Source organism: Mus musculus, chromosome 16 (genome assembly GCF_000001635.26).
Source record: "Mus musculus strain C57BL/6J chromosome 16, GRCm38.p6 C57BL/6J".
Taxonomy (NCBI): Eukaryota; Metazoa; Chordata; class Mammalia; order Rodentia; family Muridae; genus Mus; species Mus musculus.
In genome coordinates this window covers 56,221,317-56,235,495 of record NC_000082.6, presented here as the reverse complement: position 1 = coordinate 56,235,495, position 14,179 = coordinate 56,221,317, and the positions used below count along the sequence as shown (strand labels likewise).

The 14,179-nt window shown below is 42.4% G+C and overlaps 1 protein-coding gene across 3 annotated transcripts in view; it reads right to left on the bottom strand.

The window, feature by feature from the left end:
• The window catches only part of Impg2 (interphotoreceptor matrix proteoglycan 2), a 69,915-nt gene that overhangs the window by 38,258 nt on the left and 17,478 nt on the right, over positions 1-14,179 (bottom strand). For all 3 annotated transcript variants that reach the window (XM_017316971.2, XM_017316970.2, NM_174876.3), the window contains 5 exons: positions 14,084-14,115; positions 13,966-13,989; positions 11,109-11,158; positions 9,702-9,769; positions 3,944-4,105 (listed from right to left, as the gene is read on the bottom strand). In XM_017316971.2, coding sequence (XP_017172460.1) covers positions 3,944-4,105; positions 9,702-9,769; positions 11,109-11,158; positions 13,966-13,989; positions 14,084-14,115 — 336 coding nt within the window. The remainder of the gene's footprint in view (positions 1-3,943; positions 4,106-9,701; positions 9,770-11,108; positions 11,159-13,965; positions 13,990-14,083; positions 14,116-14,179) is intronic.

The window sequence follows — 14,179 nt, the reverse complement described above, 5'->3', positions numbered from 1 at the left end:
TCAGTTATCTAACACTGCCATCCATATTCTGCCCATTGAGCTACATTATCCTTTCCTGTTACTCCTGTCCCATGATACATTTGAAACTGAGACACTCATTATAGTCTCTGAAGGAGCCTCTGTAAGGGACAAAGGAAGGACCACTTTGAAAGGCAAGTGGATAGACGAGACAGAGATGGCTCACTGGGTAAAATGTTTGTTATGCAAGTGTGACGACCTGGATTCTGATGCCCAGAAACTGACATAAAGCCAGATGCCCTAAAGAGCATCTGTAATCCCAGTGGTCCGGGTAGGAGGCCAAGGCAGGAGAATGCCTGGGAGCCAGCAGGTCAGACAGCCTGAGACACACATCAGCAAACAACAGAAACTCTGTCTCAACCAAGGTATAAAGCAAGAACCAAAATGGAAGTTGTCCTCTGACCTCCACATCCAGGTTGAATCACACATATACACCACATACACAGAGAAAGAGAGAGAGAGAGACCTGATTTTTTTCATTCTGCTCATTTAGAGGCTGAAATAACCATGAACAGGTTCCTGCCTCCGAAGCCCCACCTAAAAGGTAAAGATACTAAAAGGTAAAGATACGTATCTGCATCCCCACACGCAAACAGTTGACCTCAGCCTGTAGAAGCACAGTAGAGTAGCTGCCTTTCCTATACTGTGCCTGCCTTCCTCAGATCCCCCCACATTTATACTATCTTGAGCCCTTTCTGTCAAACTCGATATGGCCTCAGGTTTGCCATGCTCTCTCTAGTAACCTCATAAAAAAATTATGGTAGAAAATATCATGAGTGGGGTAACCCAGAAGGACATGCATGGTTTGTACTCACTGTGGATATAAGCCGCAATAAAGTACAGGAGAACCATGCTACAATCCACAGACCCAAAGAAGCCAAGTAACAAGGAAGGTCCAAAGGAGGCTGGTTAAATCTTTCTCAGAAGGGGAAATAAAATAGATTTCAAGGTGGATGGAAGGAGGGAACTGGGTAGTAGAGGGAATGAGGAGAGGGGATTGGATATAGGGAGAACAGAGGAGAGAACAGCAGTCAGCAGGGGCTAGGGGCATCTCTAGGACGCTCCAGAAACCTAAGATGGGGAGGGGCAGGGTGCTAAGTGGGGATATGGATCCTGAAGTGGCCACTGCCTGAAGTCAGCCAGGACTCCCAGTGGAAGGATAAGGACAGCAACCACCCACAAAACCTTTGAGCTAAAATGTGCCCTGCCTACAAGATGTGCAAGGACAAACACAGAGCAGAGATGAAGGAAATGGCCAACTAATAACTGCCCCAAATTGAGACCCATCCCATGGGCAAGAACCAATCCCTGATGCTATTAATGATACTGTTATGGTTACAGACAGGAGTCTCGCATAACTGTCCTCTGAGAGGCTCCACCTAGCAGCCAATGTAAACAGATGCAGAGACCCACAGCCAAACATAAGATGGAGCTCGGGGAGTCTGGTGGAAAAGTTGGAGAAACATTGAGGAACCCAAAGAGAAGAGGGACTCCACAGGAAGACCAACAGAATCAATGAAACTGGACCCTTGGGGGCTCTCGGAGACTGAACAAAAGAGTGAGCACAAACTGGCCCTGGGCCCCCTGCACGTATGTAGCAGATGTACAACTTGGTCTTCATACGGGTCCCCCAACAACTGGAGCAGATGGGAGTGCTGTGCCTGAACTTGTTGCCTGCCTGTGGATTCCCGTCCCCTAACTGCTCAACCTTATCTGGCCTCAGTGAGAGAAGTGCAGTGACTGATGGGTTCCTCCTTCTCAGAGAAGAAGGGGAGGAGGGAATGGGGGAGGAGCTGCAAGAGGGAGAAACTAGGACCAGAGTAGGGCTGATATTGGGATGTAAAATGAATAAATAAATTAATAATAAATAATAATTTTAAAAGAGTTACGGTGTCTGAACCTCCTCTCGTTCAAGCAGGCTCACTTCCCTGATTCCCAGTATTATTTAGGAGGTAACACAAGGGAGCAACCTCTGTACCTATGCCATTGAAGGAGAGCATTGAAAGGGCCGGTGTTGTCTGCAGAAGGTAGAATGGCAATTTCCTTCAGGACATTCTGAACACACACACACAAGCACATACACACAAGCACATGTTCCTGCCTGCACGCACACACACACACACACACACACACACACACATACACACACACAGGGGGAAGGGGAGAGAGGGAGGGGAAAGAGAGGGGGAAGAGGGGAGCCTTCCACGTAAAGAAATAGTTATTAGGTCACATGTCACTCTGGGTCAGAAGGTGATGATGGTACAGGCAATAGCCAGGAAAGGAGAAAGGGTGACTCATAGTTGCCCCGACCATTCCTCACCCTCAGATCACCTCTTGGTGGCCACGGATCACTGACGGGACCCCTTTCAGAGTATTTATCAGATTTCCTCTAAATCTCCAGTCACTCCTGCAGCTGTTTACTGAAATGATGAAGCTTATTAAAAGTTCCTTAATCCAGTCAGGAAAGCCAGACGGCCAATTCAAGACAGTCTCTGATGCCAGGTGGCCACCGGCCTGGCTGACATTTCTTCCACATACCACACAGCCCTGCAACTTGGCCGCACAGTTAGGAAAACGAATTGTCTGGCCTACACTGCCCCCATGTCTGATGGTCGTGATGATGCTATTTGGCTGACAGACGCATATTTTTCGTTTCCCATCTGGACACAATGACGGGGAAGGAAATTAAGCCAAGGTAATGGAATTAACAAACTTGGTCAAGGAGAAGTCAATCAAGTAGGGATTGAAAAGAAATTAAACAGGAAGAAACGGTGTGCCCAGTTACCACGTACAAGAGCTGATGGCACTCAGCACCATACTACAGAAGAACAAAGGCTCACAAGAAGGGAACCAGGTCTGGATGATGTATAGTGGAAGAATTCAGCAGCAAACTCGATCCAGAATACTTACGGATTTTTAAAGATTTGTTTGTTTGTTTGTTTGTTTGTTTGTTTAATGTATCTAAGTACACTATGGCTGTCTTCAGACACCAGAAGAGAGCATCAGATCCCATTACAGGTGGTTGTGAGCCACCATGTGGTTGCTGGGAATTGAACTCAGGACCTCTGGAAGAGCAGTCAGTGTTCTTAACCACTGAGCCATCTCTCCATCCCCTAGGGGAAAAAAACTCTTTTTAAAAAACCTCTCACCAGAGGACAGAGACAAAGGGGATTCATTTCCACATTCCTCTAGTGTTTCTTAACTTTGCATACGCATTACCTGTGAGTGACCTACTTAAAAGTGTCCAAACTAAGAAAATAAAGCTGAGCCAGGAGGCAGTGGCGCTCGCCTTTAATCTCAGCAGTCAGGAGACAGAGGCAGGCAGATCTCTGCATTCAAAGCCAGCCTCTGTCGCGGAATTTTCCCCTAAGGAGGGGAGACCACGTTGTTGTCGGCTTTAGCGTGGTTTGTTTTTTAAATAATTACATCCTATAAGCCTCTTCTACGGTGAGTTCTAGGATAGGCCAGGGCTACACTGAAAAACTTTGCCTCAAAAAAAAAAAAAAAAGGCAGTCTATAGCTGTTCAGAGACATTTATTAGTTCTAACATCGTCAAGCTGAAATTAAGCATAGAATTCACTATTTTTTGACTGTGGTGAGTTGCAAAGAACATTTATTTGTTAATGGGTAGAAAAATTTTGTTTCTAAAAGAGAGTTTGTGTCTCTGAACTTTTCACAAAATTTTCGGATGAAATAAATGGTTAAGCTTCAACCGTAGGAAGCTGGTAAGTAGACGGGCCGCTTGAATCCTTAACTTACCCATAACCACTGTTGTTGTTATGAGAGAGTTAGTGCCCCAAAACAACCATATCATCCAATCAACTGAACCACTCACGGGTGATTTTGGTTTCCTATAATGCACATGTCAGAAAGAAATTAAAGCTCCGTCTAAAAGCTTTAAAAATAGTAATAATAAACCACGCACCTCTGAAATAAACTCTTCCACGAGGAGCCGGTAGAGGGCGCTGGAGGGATCCCGCAGTTCTTCACTGTATCGCTTCCCCAGAAGTTGGATGCTGAATTCCGCAATCTGTTCAGCAGCTGGTTGTGTGGGCTCCTCTGTCACATTCTCAATTTCATTGCTGATCTGAATTGAGAAAGAATAATAAATACCAGTATTTATTCGTTCAGTCAATAAATATTTACTGACTCCCCTCAGAGTTTCACATCTAAGGATGACTTTTTATGTGGTATTCAATTATACAATAAACTGAATGACCTTATTCCTTCAGTGCACATTGACAAGGAAGAGCAAAAACCTTTGCTAGAAAACTGTCAAGGTGAGAAAAAAAGAGTTGAATATTCTATAATCAAAACATGGCTTAGAGAGATGGTTCTCAAACATTTTGGTCCAAGAATCCCTTTAGACTCTTGAAAATAATTCAGCAACTCAAAAAAGTGTTTTCAAAGTATACTACAACTATAAACATTTACCAACAAAATTTTCAAATGATTAATTTGAAAAACATATACTAATCCATTTAAAAATAACAGAGTAGTGTGGTGTAGTGATGTATGCCTTTAGTTCCAGCACTAAAAGGCAGAGGTAAGCAGATCTCTGTGAGATCGAGGACAGCCTGTATGGTAATTTAAATGAAAATGACCCCCCCCCCCCCAAATAGGCTCATAGGGTATGACCTTGGAGTAGATATAGCCTTGTTAGGGGAAGTGTGTCACTGAGGGTGGACTTTCAGATTTCAGAAGCCCGAGCCAGGCCCTGTCTGTGTCTGTGTCTGTGTCTGTGTCTGTGTCTGTGTCTGTGTCTGTGTCTGTGTCTGTGTGTGTCTGTGTCTGTGTCTGTGTCTGTGTCTGTGTCTGTCTGTGTCTGTGTCTGTGTCTGTGTGTCTGTGTCGTCTGTGTCTGTGTCTGTGTGTGTCTGTGTCTGTGTCTGTGTCTGTGTCTGTGTGTGTCTGTGTCTGTGTCTGTGTCTGTGTGTGTCTGTGTCTGTGTCTGTGTCTGTGTCTGTGTCTGTCTGTCTCTCTCTCTCTCTCTCTCCCTCTCTCCTACTTGTGGATCCATATACAGAACTCTTAGCCACCTTTCCAGCACCATGTCTGCCTGCATGCCATCATGTTTCACTCCATGATGATAACGGACTAGACCTCTGAACTTTAAAGACAGCCCCAATTAAATTGTTTCTTTTATAAAAGTTGTCATGGTCATGATGTCTATTCACAGCCAATGAAAGCCTAACTGAACCTGGTCTACATAGTGAGCTTCAAGCGAGCCAAAGCTACATGGTGATACCCTGTCTCAAAAATAAAAAGAAAATATAACGGACTAAGCGCATTTTACATAAAAGTCAACAACAGATGCTGTGAAGCTAAAATAGTGTGAAGAGTGATGTTGTTTATATTTTTACAAATTCTTGAACAGACTGTCTGGCTTCATACAAGACGGATGAATTATGTTTATTTCTGTATTCAGTTTATCACAATATGTTATTTTAATGGACACAACATGAAAAAAATCTGCCCACACAAATACATACTCAGGAAGAAGGAATAAAGAGATAATCCTTTCTGATAACTTGGACTATTCTGTAATGACCAGCTACACCAGCTTTAACAGTGCCATTCCTTAAACAGTAGCTGTCATTGGTCAAAACCACAACAAATTTTTTTTGTTGTTGTACCCTGTAACATTAAAACCTAAGTCTAGGCTGCAGAGCACTTGACTAGTATGTTCAAGGCCCTGCATTCAATCCCAGAAGCTACACACACACACACAAATACACACACTCCACACATACACTCACACCACACACACACACACACACACACACACACACACACACACACACACAGCTGGAGTCGTTGGAGAATAACCAAGAGTTCAAGAGTTCAGCCTGAGCTACATAGTGAATTCCAAGACTGTATGATCTATAGAGTGAAAGCCCAAGATGCTGTCTAAAAAGATTTAAAACGAAAAAAATATATTCCAGGTCTTCCAGTGGCCAAATCTGACATAACTTGGACAACAAAATTAATATTAGGTTATAATCCAAATAACAAAATGTCCATAAATCCACTCATATGAATAAAAGACTGAATAAATAAGAGTGTAATAATAGTTTCTTTCAGAAGTTCACTTAGTAAATCTAGAAGGAGAGAAGGAATTCTACCATTACTGCTAGAACACTACAGCTGTGCATCACATGTAAATGAGCACACGAGCCAAGTGCCTCCACTGTACACATAGAAACATGGGAAGGAGGCATGAACAACCTGAAGGTGCTGAGAGGGCCAACAGCAGAATTGAGAATAGAACATGGGTACCTTTTCTTCTCTTAGTATCAGCTTGTGGCTCAGACAACAGAAACCTACAAAGCTTCAGAACAGGAAATAACCCTGAAGACCACCCCTCCCTGTCCCTTCCGGTGCTAAAATTGTCTCCAATATCCCTGGCAGAAGGCTGCCCACCTCAAATGAAAGAGCTGTCATAAGACACAGACATGCTCTTCAGCGCAGGCCCCTATGCTTCCAAAACGCCGTCACAGTTGGGAAAGTCATATCATAAAACCCAAACTGCCCCAGCCATGTGCTCTGGCTCACAAGTGTGACTTTTCACAGGTGCCAGGAAGCTACCAGGTTCCCTCTGACCTTTCGCTGGCTCCTCTCCTCCTGACACTTACAATGATCTAAATTTTTATCTTAGAGCATGGTCCCCATACATGAGTTCTAATTAAGATATGATAGGACCATCCCCTACTTAAAGTAGATTCTACATTTTTATTATTGCAATCTTATATTAAATCATCATTTATTAAATTGGGTATTTTCCAGTAAGAGCATTACGCTGATTGGTAATGATAATACTTCTACCAACAAAAACATGTTAGTTACATGGGATTTTATGCAAGACTGTCTTTTTGTTTATTATACTTCATCTTGGGGCTGGAGAGATGGATCAGCAATTAAGAGCATTTCTCTTGCAGAGACTGGTTCCCAGCACCCATGGTGAACAGTTTACAACCATTTCTAAGTCCACTCCCAGTGACCCGATGCCTTGTCTGGCTCCACAGGCACCTTCACATTCATGAACATAAAACACACACATATAAATACACATGCACACATTACCATTCTTATTAAGTGACTGGGAAGGGAGGGAGAAAAAATGGAATTCTGCCCCCTGATTTCATATTAGTCATTGCCAAGGGCCAGCCTCAGCTTGGAGAGGGGTTTTGAGAGAAGGGGTGTTTGAGAATGGCAAAACAAATGACTCGAAGCCAAATTGTGGGTCCAAGCTGATGGCTTATGTTCGGCTCAAGACAGTTTCCAGATTGTACTCTCTCTGTCTCTCTCTGTCTCTGTCTCTGTCTCTGTCTCTGTCTCTGTCTCTGTGCGTGTGTGTGTGTGTGTGTGTGTGTGTGTGTGTGTGTGTGTGTATGTGTGTTGTGCTCCAGATAGCTTTCTTTTGCTATTCTAAAAACTCTCTTGATAGCTCAACTCTTGCAGATCAAAGCCCAGTCTTTTATTTCCATATCAATTCAGGCATTGCCCAGGTTTCCTTTTGATTATCCTATGAATCAGAATCCCATTACCCCAGCAGCTTGATTCTTAGAAAGAGACAGCTAGCACAAACACAGACAATAAGACAGCTGGGTGGGACCCAGGACCCCACCCTGAAATTACCATCCCTACCATACCTGGGCCTAGACATATACTCTCTGACCTTGAACTCAGGAATCTTTCTGCCTTTGTAAGCATAAGCAAACAAACAAACAAAAATTAGCTAGGTGGGATCTTGCCCTGCAATCACCACTCCCTAAATCTCTTTATTTCCTTCCCTAGTATCTGTCAGGCTGGCTTATAGTGCAGCTCCTCTGTCCTTTAGATCTTTGAAGCTCTATACAATTCATATTGCATCCTTATATTTTGTAAAGTTGAGAAATTATATATTTTTGAACTCATGCTTTCAGCACTCTTTCCTACAGCCTTAGAACTGTCCTAAAGACCACAGTGTTCTACCATTTTGCTGAGACATTAGACACACCCTCGCCTCCCAGACTCCTACTGATCATCATGGGGCCATTAACCTTGGCAGAGAGGATATTCCTCAAAAGTTATACACACACACACACACACACACACACACACACACACACACCCTTTATGCCCATCGCAGTCATCGACACTCCTGGAGGCCCAAGTTATAATGTCCACACTAACAAACAAGAATGCAAAGGGACCAAACCTCACCTTTTAAAGAATGTCTTCATAGTTCACTTCTTAATAAATAAATTATGATTCAATGCATCCTTAATTATTTTAAGTTCAGAACTTAGAAAAAAGTTGTGTGCATATGTGTATGCATATGTGTGTGCAGAGTGCTTGTGTGTATGTGTGCTTGTATGTGTGCTTGTATGTGTGGGGTTCATTTGTGTACGTATACAGGTTTCTAAGTACATGTGTAGGGAGACCAGAGATTGAAGGTGGGTGTGCCTTTCTCAACTGCTTTCCACCTTTCTTACTGAAGCAGGTTTTTTGACTAAAACCACAAAGAAGGCCAGGCAGGCATAGCAGCCTGCATTTATTACCCCCATAGAAAGCCAGGCAGGCACAGCAGCCTCCATGTATCACCATCACAGAAAAACAGGCAGCTAGGCAGCCTAGCTGTATCTCACAGCCCACCTGGCTCCTAAGCGCAAGCTACTCTAGCTCATCAGCTTGTGCTTAGGAGCCAGGTGGGTCATAGTGAGAGACCAAACCAACTCCATCTTAGAAAGCCTGACCTAAGGTTAACCAACAAGCCTGCACCTAGCACCAGTATCCAGGTCACTCCCTAACCAACACCAATTGGGAGGAAAGCAGAGATTACAGTTGTACCTAAAGAAATTGACTTACAGAAGTTTATGGTTTGGCTCCCAGCACCAGCCAATCATTTTAAAGGACAACAAATTCCATAATAGCCCCTCCCCATCAGATGTGTGCCTAGCTAGGAAATACGCCTGCTGCATCAGTGATAATGGTGTGATCCGGGCTTGAGCTTGAGCAAAGACCCTAGTGTGATTGCATGGGAATTAGTTCCTTGGTGGTCTTTTGGGGTTCTCAAAACAGGCACAACAATAGAGACAGGCTTGCAAAGATTAGAGTGAGTGATTCATGTGGTCTGCCTTGCTTATCTGGCTATGTGGGTCCTGTGATTTGAACCCCATTTCTTGCTTCTGTAGCTCTAGTGTTCCCTTCACTGTCCCACTTCCCAGCCCATAATTTAACATCACATTTCAGGAAATGCTTCCATCTGCCTGGGCAAAGTACAAGTCTGTACTTCCCTGGAGATTTTTTGTAGTGGAGCCTCATCTGTAGAATCTACGTCATTTAGATGATACGTTCCTGTTAATAACTGTGTGCTTAAACGGTATGATGGCTTTTTAAATTTTAAACTGCACAGAATCCATTTCCTTTCTCTCTAAAGAAGTCAAGGCCCAATGTACTATGGGCTAGAAGGTCACAAATTTATCAGCATGAGAATTTTCTAGAAATCCTCTACCAAAAAATTGACCAATATGACAGACCCACTTAGCTCTTCCAAAGGATATCAGATTTCTGAAGGCACTGGATTTAGAATTCATAGTCTTTTCAGAGCAGTGTGCCGCGTGAAGTCCCGTGCAGTCTAGAAATGGGATGTCTAACTCCCATGCTCCATGTTAGGAAGCGAGAGAACAGGACTTAACTTACACTCTCCTGCGGTGACGCTGCGCTGCTCTCCGAAGCCAACCCTGGATAGGAAGCACTGGAGACAGCACCTAAGCAGGATACAAAACGCATGTGACATTAGTCCTTGAGTAAGTCAGAATTCATTTCAGGATCTAAATAAAGACTTACTTCAAAAGCCATCCTTACAAGTCCTTTGCGTTTTTTTTATTTTGAATGCTTTTTTTAGTTATAAACTCCAGAGACATTTGTAGAGGCTTTCTAGAGTCTCAATAACTGAACAAGCTACTTTTGTTGTTGTTGTTTGTTTTTTGTTTTTGTTTTTGTTTTTTGTTTTTTGGTTTTTTTTTTGTTTTTTGTTTTTTTTTTTTTGGAGTGTGCCTGGCTCTAATGTAGATGCTAGGATACAAAAAGGAAGTTTATATTCCTAGGGAGATATCAAATAAAGTGAACAGACACAGAAGTGCATAACTATACTAGACCTGGCCATTATTTAACAATCATTGAAATGAGTCCACTCCATGCTTTTCTATTTTGTATATGCTCAAAATTTCTAACATAAAGAAGTTTAGACTTTTTATTAAATATATTAAGGACTTGGGTGTAACCCTTGGTAGAGAACATCCCTAAGCATAAAAGATGCTTTTGGGTTCAATCTTTAGCAGAAGGAAAGAAGAGAGAAACGGAAAAAGATAGGGATAAGAGAAGAGACAGGAAGATGATGAGATTGACTAATTTACATGAAATACAGAACTTGGGGCTGTAGAAATGGAACAATAGTTAGAATACTTCCTGCTCTTCCAGAGGAGCATAGTTAGGTTCCTCGCACCCATGCCAGACAGCCTATAACTCCTACTCCAGGGGACCTGACACTGTCTTTGGTGTGATGCCCTCTTCTGGCCTCCCCAAGCACACACATACACATGGCATATAGACATGCACACATGCACACACACACACAGAGAGAGAGAGAGAGAGAGAGAGAGAGAGAGAGAGAGAGACACACAGAGAGAGAGAGAGAGAGAGAGAGAGAGGCAATATATTAAATTTTTAAAAATTAAAATCTTTTAAACTTAAAACCAATACGGAGCTCAGAGGAACACTTTCTCCACCCCATGACATGTCAGAGAATCCTTATCCTGGGAAAGCCCAGCTTGCAAGCAACAAAGTGACAAGCCAAAGGTTCTACCTCAGCTTAAGTGTCTGTCTTAAAGTAATTCATTTTGTCACACTTAGGTTTTAAGCTGTGTTCTTAATTTTAAAGTACTCACAACACAATATCATAAACAAGTAAAAAAATAATTGTTCTGTTTCTTAAACAATATATAAATAGAAAAAATGATATTTTAAAAATATGAGCTGAAAATTTATACTTGCTTGGAAATCTTCAGTGACTAAGGAAAAAAAAGTGGATAAAGAAAAAAAGCTTACCTGTCAGTGTTGAGGTCTCACCAATAGGAACTGGAAAGGACAACTCAGGCCTAGGAGCGGGAAAAACAAAAAATGCAGCTATTAAAAAATCCAGGGGACCGGAGAGATGGCTCAGTGGTTAAAAGCACAGACCACTCTTCCAGAGGTCCTGAGTTCAAGTCCCACCAACCACATGGCGGCTCACAGCCAACTGTAATGGGATCTGATGCCCTCTTCTGGTGTGTCAGAAAACAGCGACAGTGTATTCACATACCATAAAATAAATAAAATCTTTTTTAAAAATCCAGAAACCTGGGCAAATTAAGTATTATAAACTTTAGAACCTAGCTTCCCAAAGGAACTCCTTGGACCACCAAATAAAGGTTTCCAGGCCAAAAATGCCAAGTCATAAAGTCAAAAAACTTATAACTTCATAATTTACTTATTTTGTATTTATTGATGGCTCATCGACATATCCACCCTATATGAAGAATCTTCCTACTTATGGCTCATTGGCTCATTGCCCATTTTTGTCTCCAGTTCAAATCATTATGTGAAACGACTTTATCTGCCTACTTTACCTCTGTCACCCCCTTAGTCCTCTAGAAAGCATTGTCAATACAGAAGCATTGAACAGTTCAAAAATATTTAAATTTATTTAAATTAAACAGCTGGGGATTCATTTTCTTATTCACAGCAGCCGTATTCCAGGTATTCTGTGCGCACATATGGCTAATGGCCATCTCAAGCTGGACAAGACAATTAAGAGCGTTTGTAACCTCACAGAAGGGTCTATTTGTCCATCAACAGAATCACATTAAGAGTCTAACCTCCAGGCTGAGCACACAGTTCATTAGAACAGCATGTACCCAGTGTGTGTACAGGCCCAGGCCTTGATACTAATTTCTACAACTAGAGGGAAAGATAATAATCATGAACTCCATGAGATTAAGGATTTTCTTGACATATCCCTCACTATCTCCAATGTCTAAGAACTTTAAAAAGACATTTGGGGTGTAATTCAATTGGCAGAGTCCTTGCCTAGCATGTATGGAGCCCTGAGCTCAGTGTCCAGCATGACATAAACTAGCTATCGCGGTTCCTGTCTACAATCACAGCACTCAACGTAAGACTTAAAGGAATGTTAGGATTTACAATGATAAGTGAGACATTTGTGATTGAAACTATTCTAGAAGGGGAAACAGAGGCATGTTCTCTACACACCCACGGCCCACCTGGTGGATAACTGTGAGTTCGAGGCCAGCCTGGTCTACAGAGTGAGTTCCAGGACAGCCAAAGCTACACAGAAAAAAAACTTGTCTCAAAAAAACAATAAATAAATAAATAAACAAACAATGTGCTACTTGAAAATTAAATATAAAAGGACTAAAGAGATGGTTCAGTGGTTAAGAACTGGCTGCTCTTCCAAGGTCCTGAGTTCAATTCCTGGCACCCACATGACAGCTCATAACTGTCTATAACTGCAGTCCCTGGGACCCAATCACCTCTTCTGATATGCAGATACACATACAGACCTATATCATATACATAAATAAATCTTTTTAGAAATTTAAATTGAGAGAGAGAGAGAGAATTTGCGCAATTAAATGAAGAAGCGAAGCTGAGGCTGAGTGTGATGGTTTGTATATCCTTGGACCAGGGAGTGGCACCATCTGGAGGTGTGGCCTTGTTGGAATAGGTGTGACCTGGTTGGAATGGGTGTGTCACTGTGGGTGTGGGTATAAGATCCTCAGCCTAGTTGCCTGGAAGTCAGTCTTCCACTAGCAGCCTTTGGATGAAGACATAGAACTCTCAGCTCTACCTGCGCCATGCCTGGATACTGCCATGCTCCCACCTTGATGATAATGGACTGAACCTCTGAATCTGTAAGGCAGCCCCAATTAAATGTTGTTTTGTTAAGACTTGCCTTGGTCATGGTGTCTGTTCACAGCAGTAGAACCCTAACTGAGACACTGAGTAAGGCACTCTGGGCCCAGCACACTGTGGGTGGATGTGGAGGAGATAGTTTCCCCAGCTCTCTCATTAGGACCAAAGTTTCACAAACAGAGAACATTGCTAAGGAGTTACTCAATAGAAAGACTGTAAGGTAAAAACATATATTGTGATACAGTGTGTTATCAGAAGGATGGGAGGAGAGAGAAGATGTACTATTCTTGTTTTAAGACCATAATCATAAAGTCAAGAAAGTAATCCAAACAGCCAGCTACTCAAATCTGTGTCCGTGGCATCATGAGACATATGATGACCAAACCCATGGAGTTCCACTGTCTTTTTATCCACTCACACACTATTCAAAAGTTCCTGTGTGTACACTCCAACTACATCTTCACTTTGTCATGGAAGGTGGATGTCTGGATACTGGCTTGCTTAGTTAATTTTTGAATCTACTTGTGATATCTTATGTAACCCACTAGATCCTATGTAGAATACCCTACTGATATTCTGAGGATGGATAAAATTCAAACTCTAGTCACTATTCCTCATGCAATCTGCTTTATGTCACTACTGATTAGAAGCCAGAAACCATCCTGTGCCTAATGGGTGGCCAAGAGGCATACTGACAGTTAGCTACTCTTGTTTTAGGAGCATAATCATAAAGTTTAAAAAAAGGAATCCAAACAATGACCCCCTCATTTAACAAACTGACTCCCCTCTAAGAGAAAGCTTCTCAGTTTGTCATTAGCCTTTAACCTCAGTAACAGTAGAGCGTTCTCAATAAGGCAGACATCCTTTGAATTATTCAAGAGAGGAGCGAGCGAGACAGTCTCCTGGTAAGGTCAGACAGTGACTAAGCACAGTGGCCCCGGTGGTTCTGGGGACAGAGATGGCCTCAAGGGAACTGGCATTTTGAACTTACCCACAGGACTGATCCTTGCAGGAGCTGAAAGGAAATAGAAAAGGGATACCAGGGTAAGTGCTGGAAGTCTGCATGGCATGTCTAATGCTGCTATATTGAATTTGGAGGAAAGACATACCTGCTCTCAGCTTCCCTTGTGTAAGCCAGTTTCTAGAGAGAGCAAAGACATGATACCTGAGTTAATAACAGTGATCACACAGTGAATACACTTACT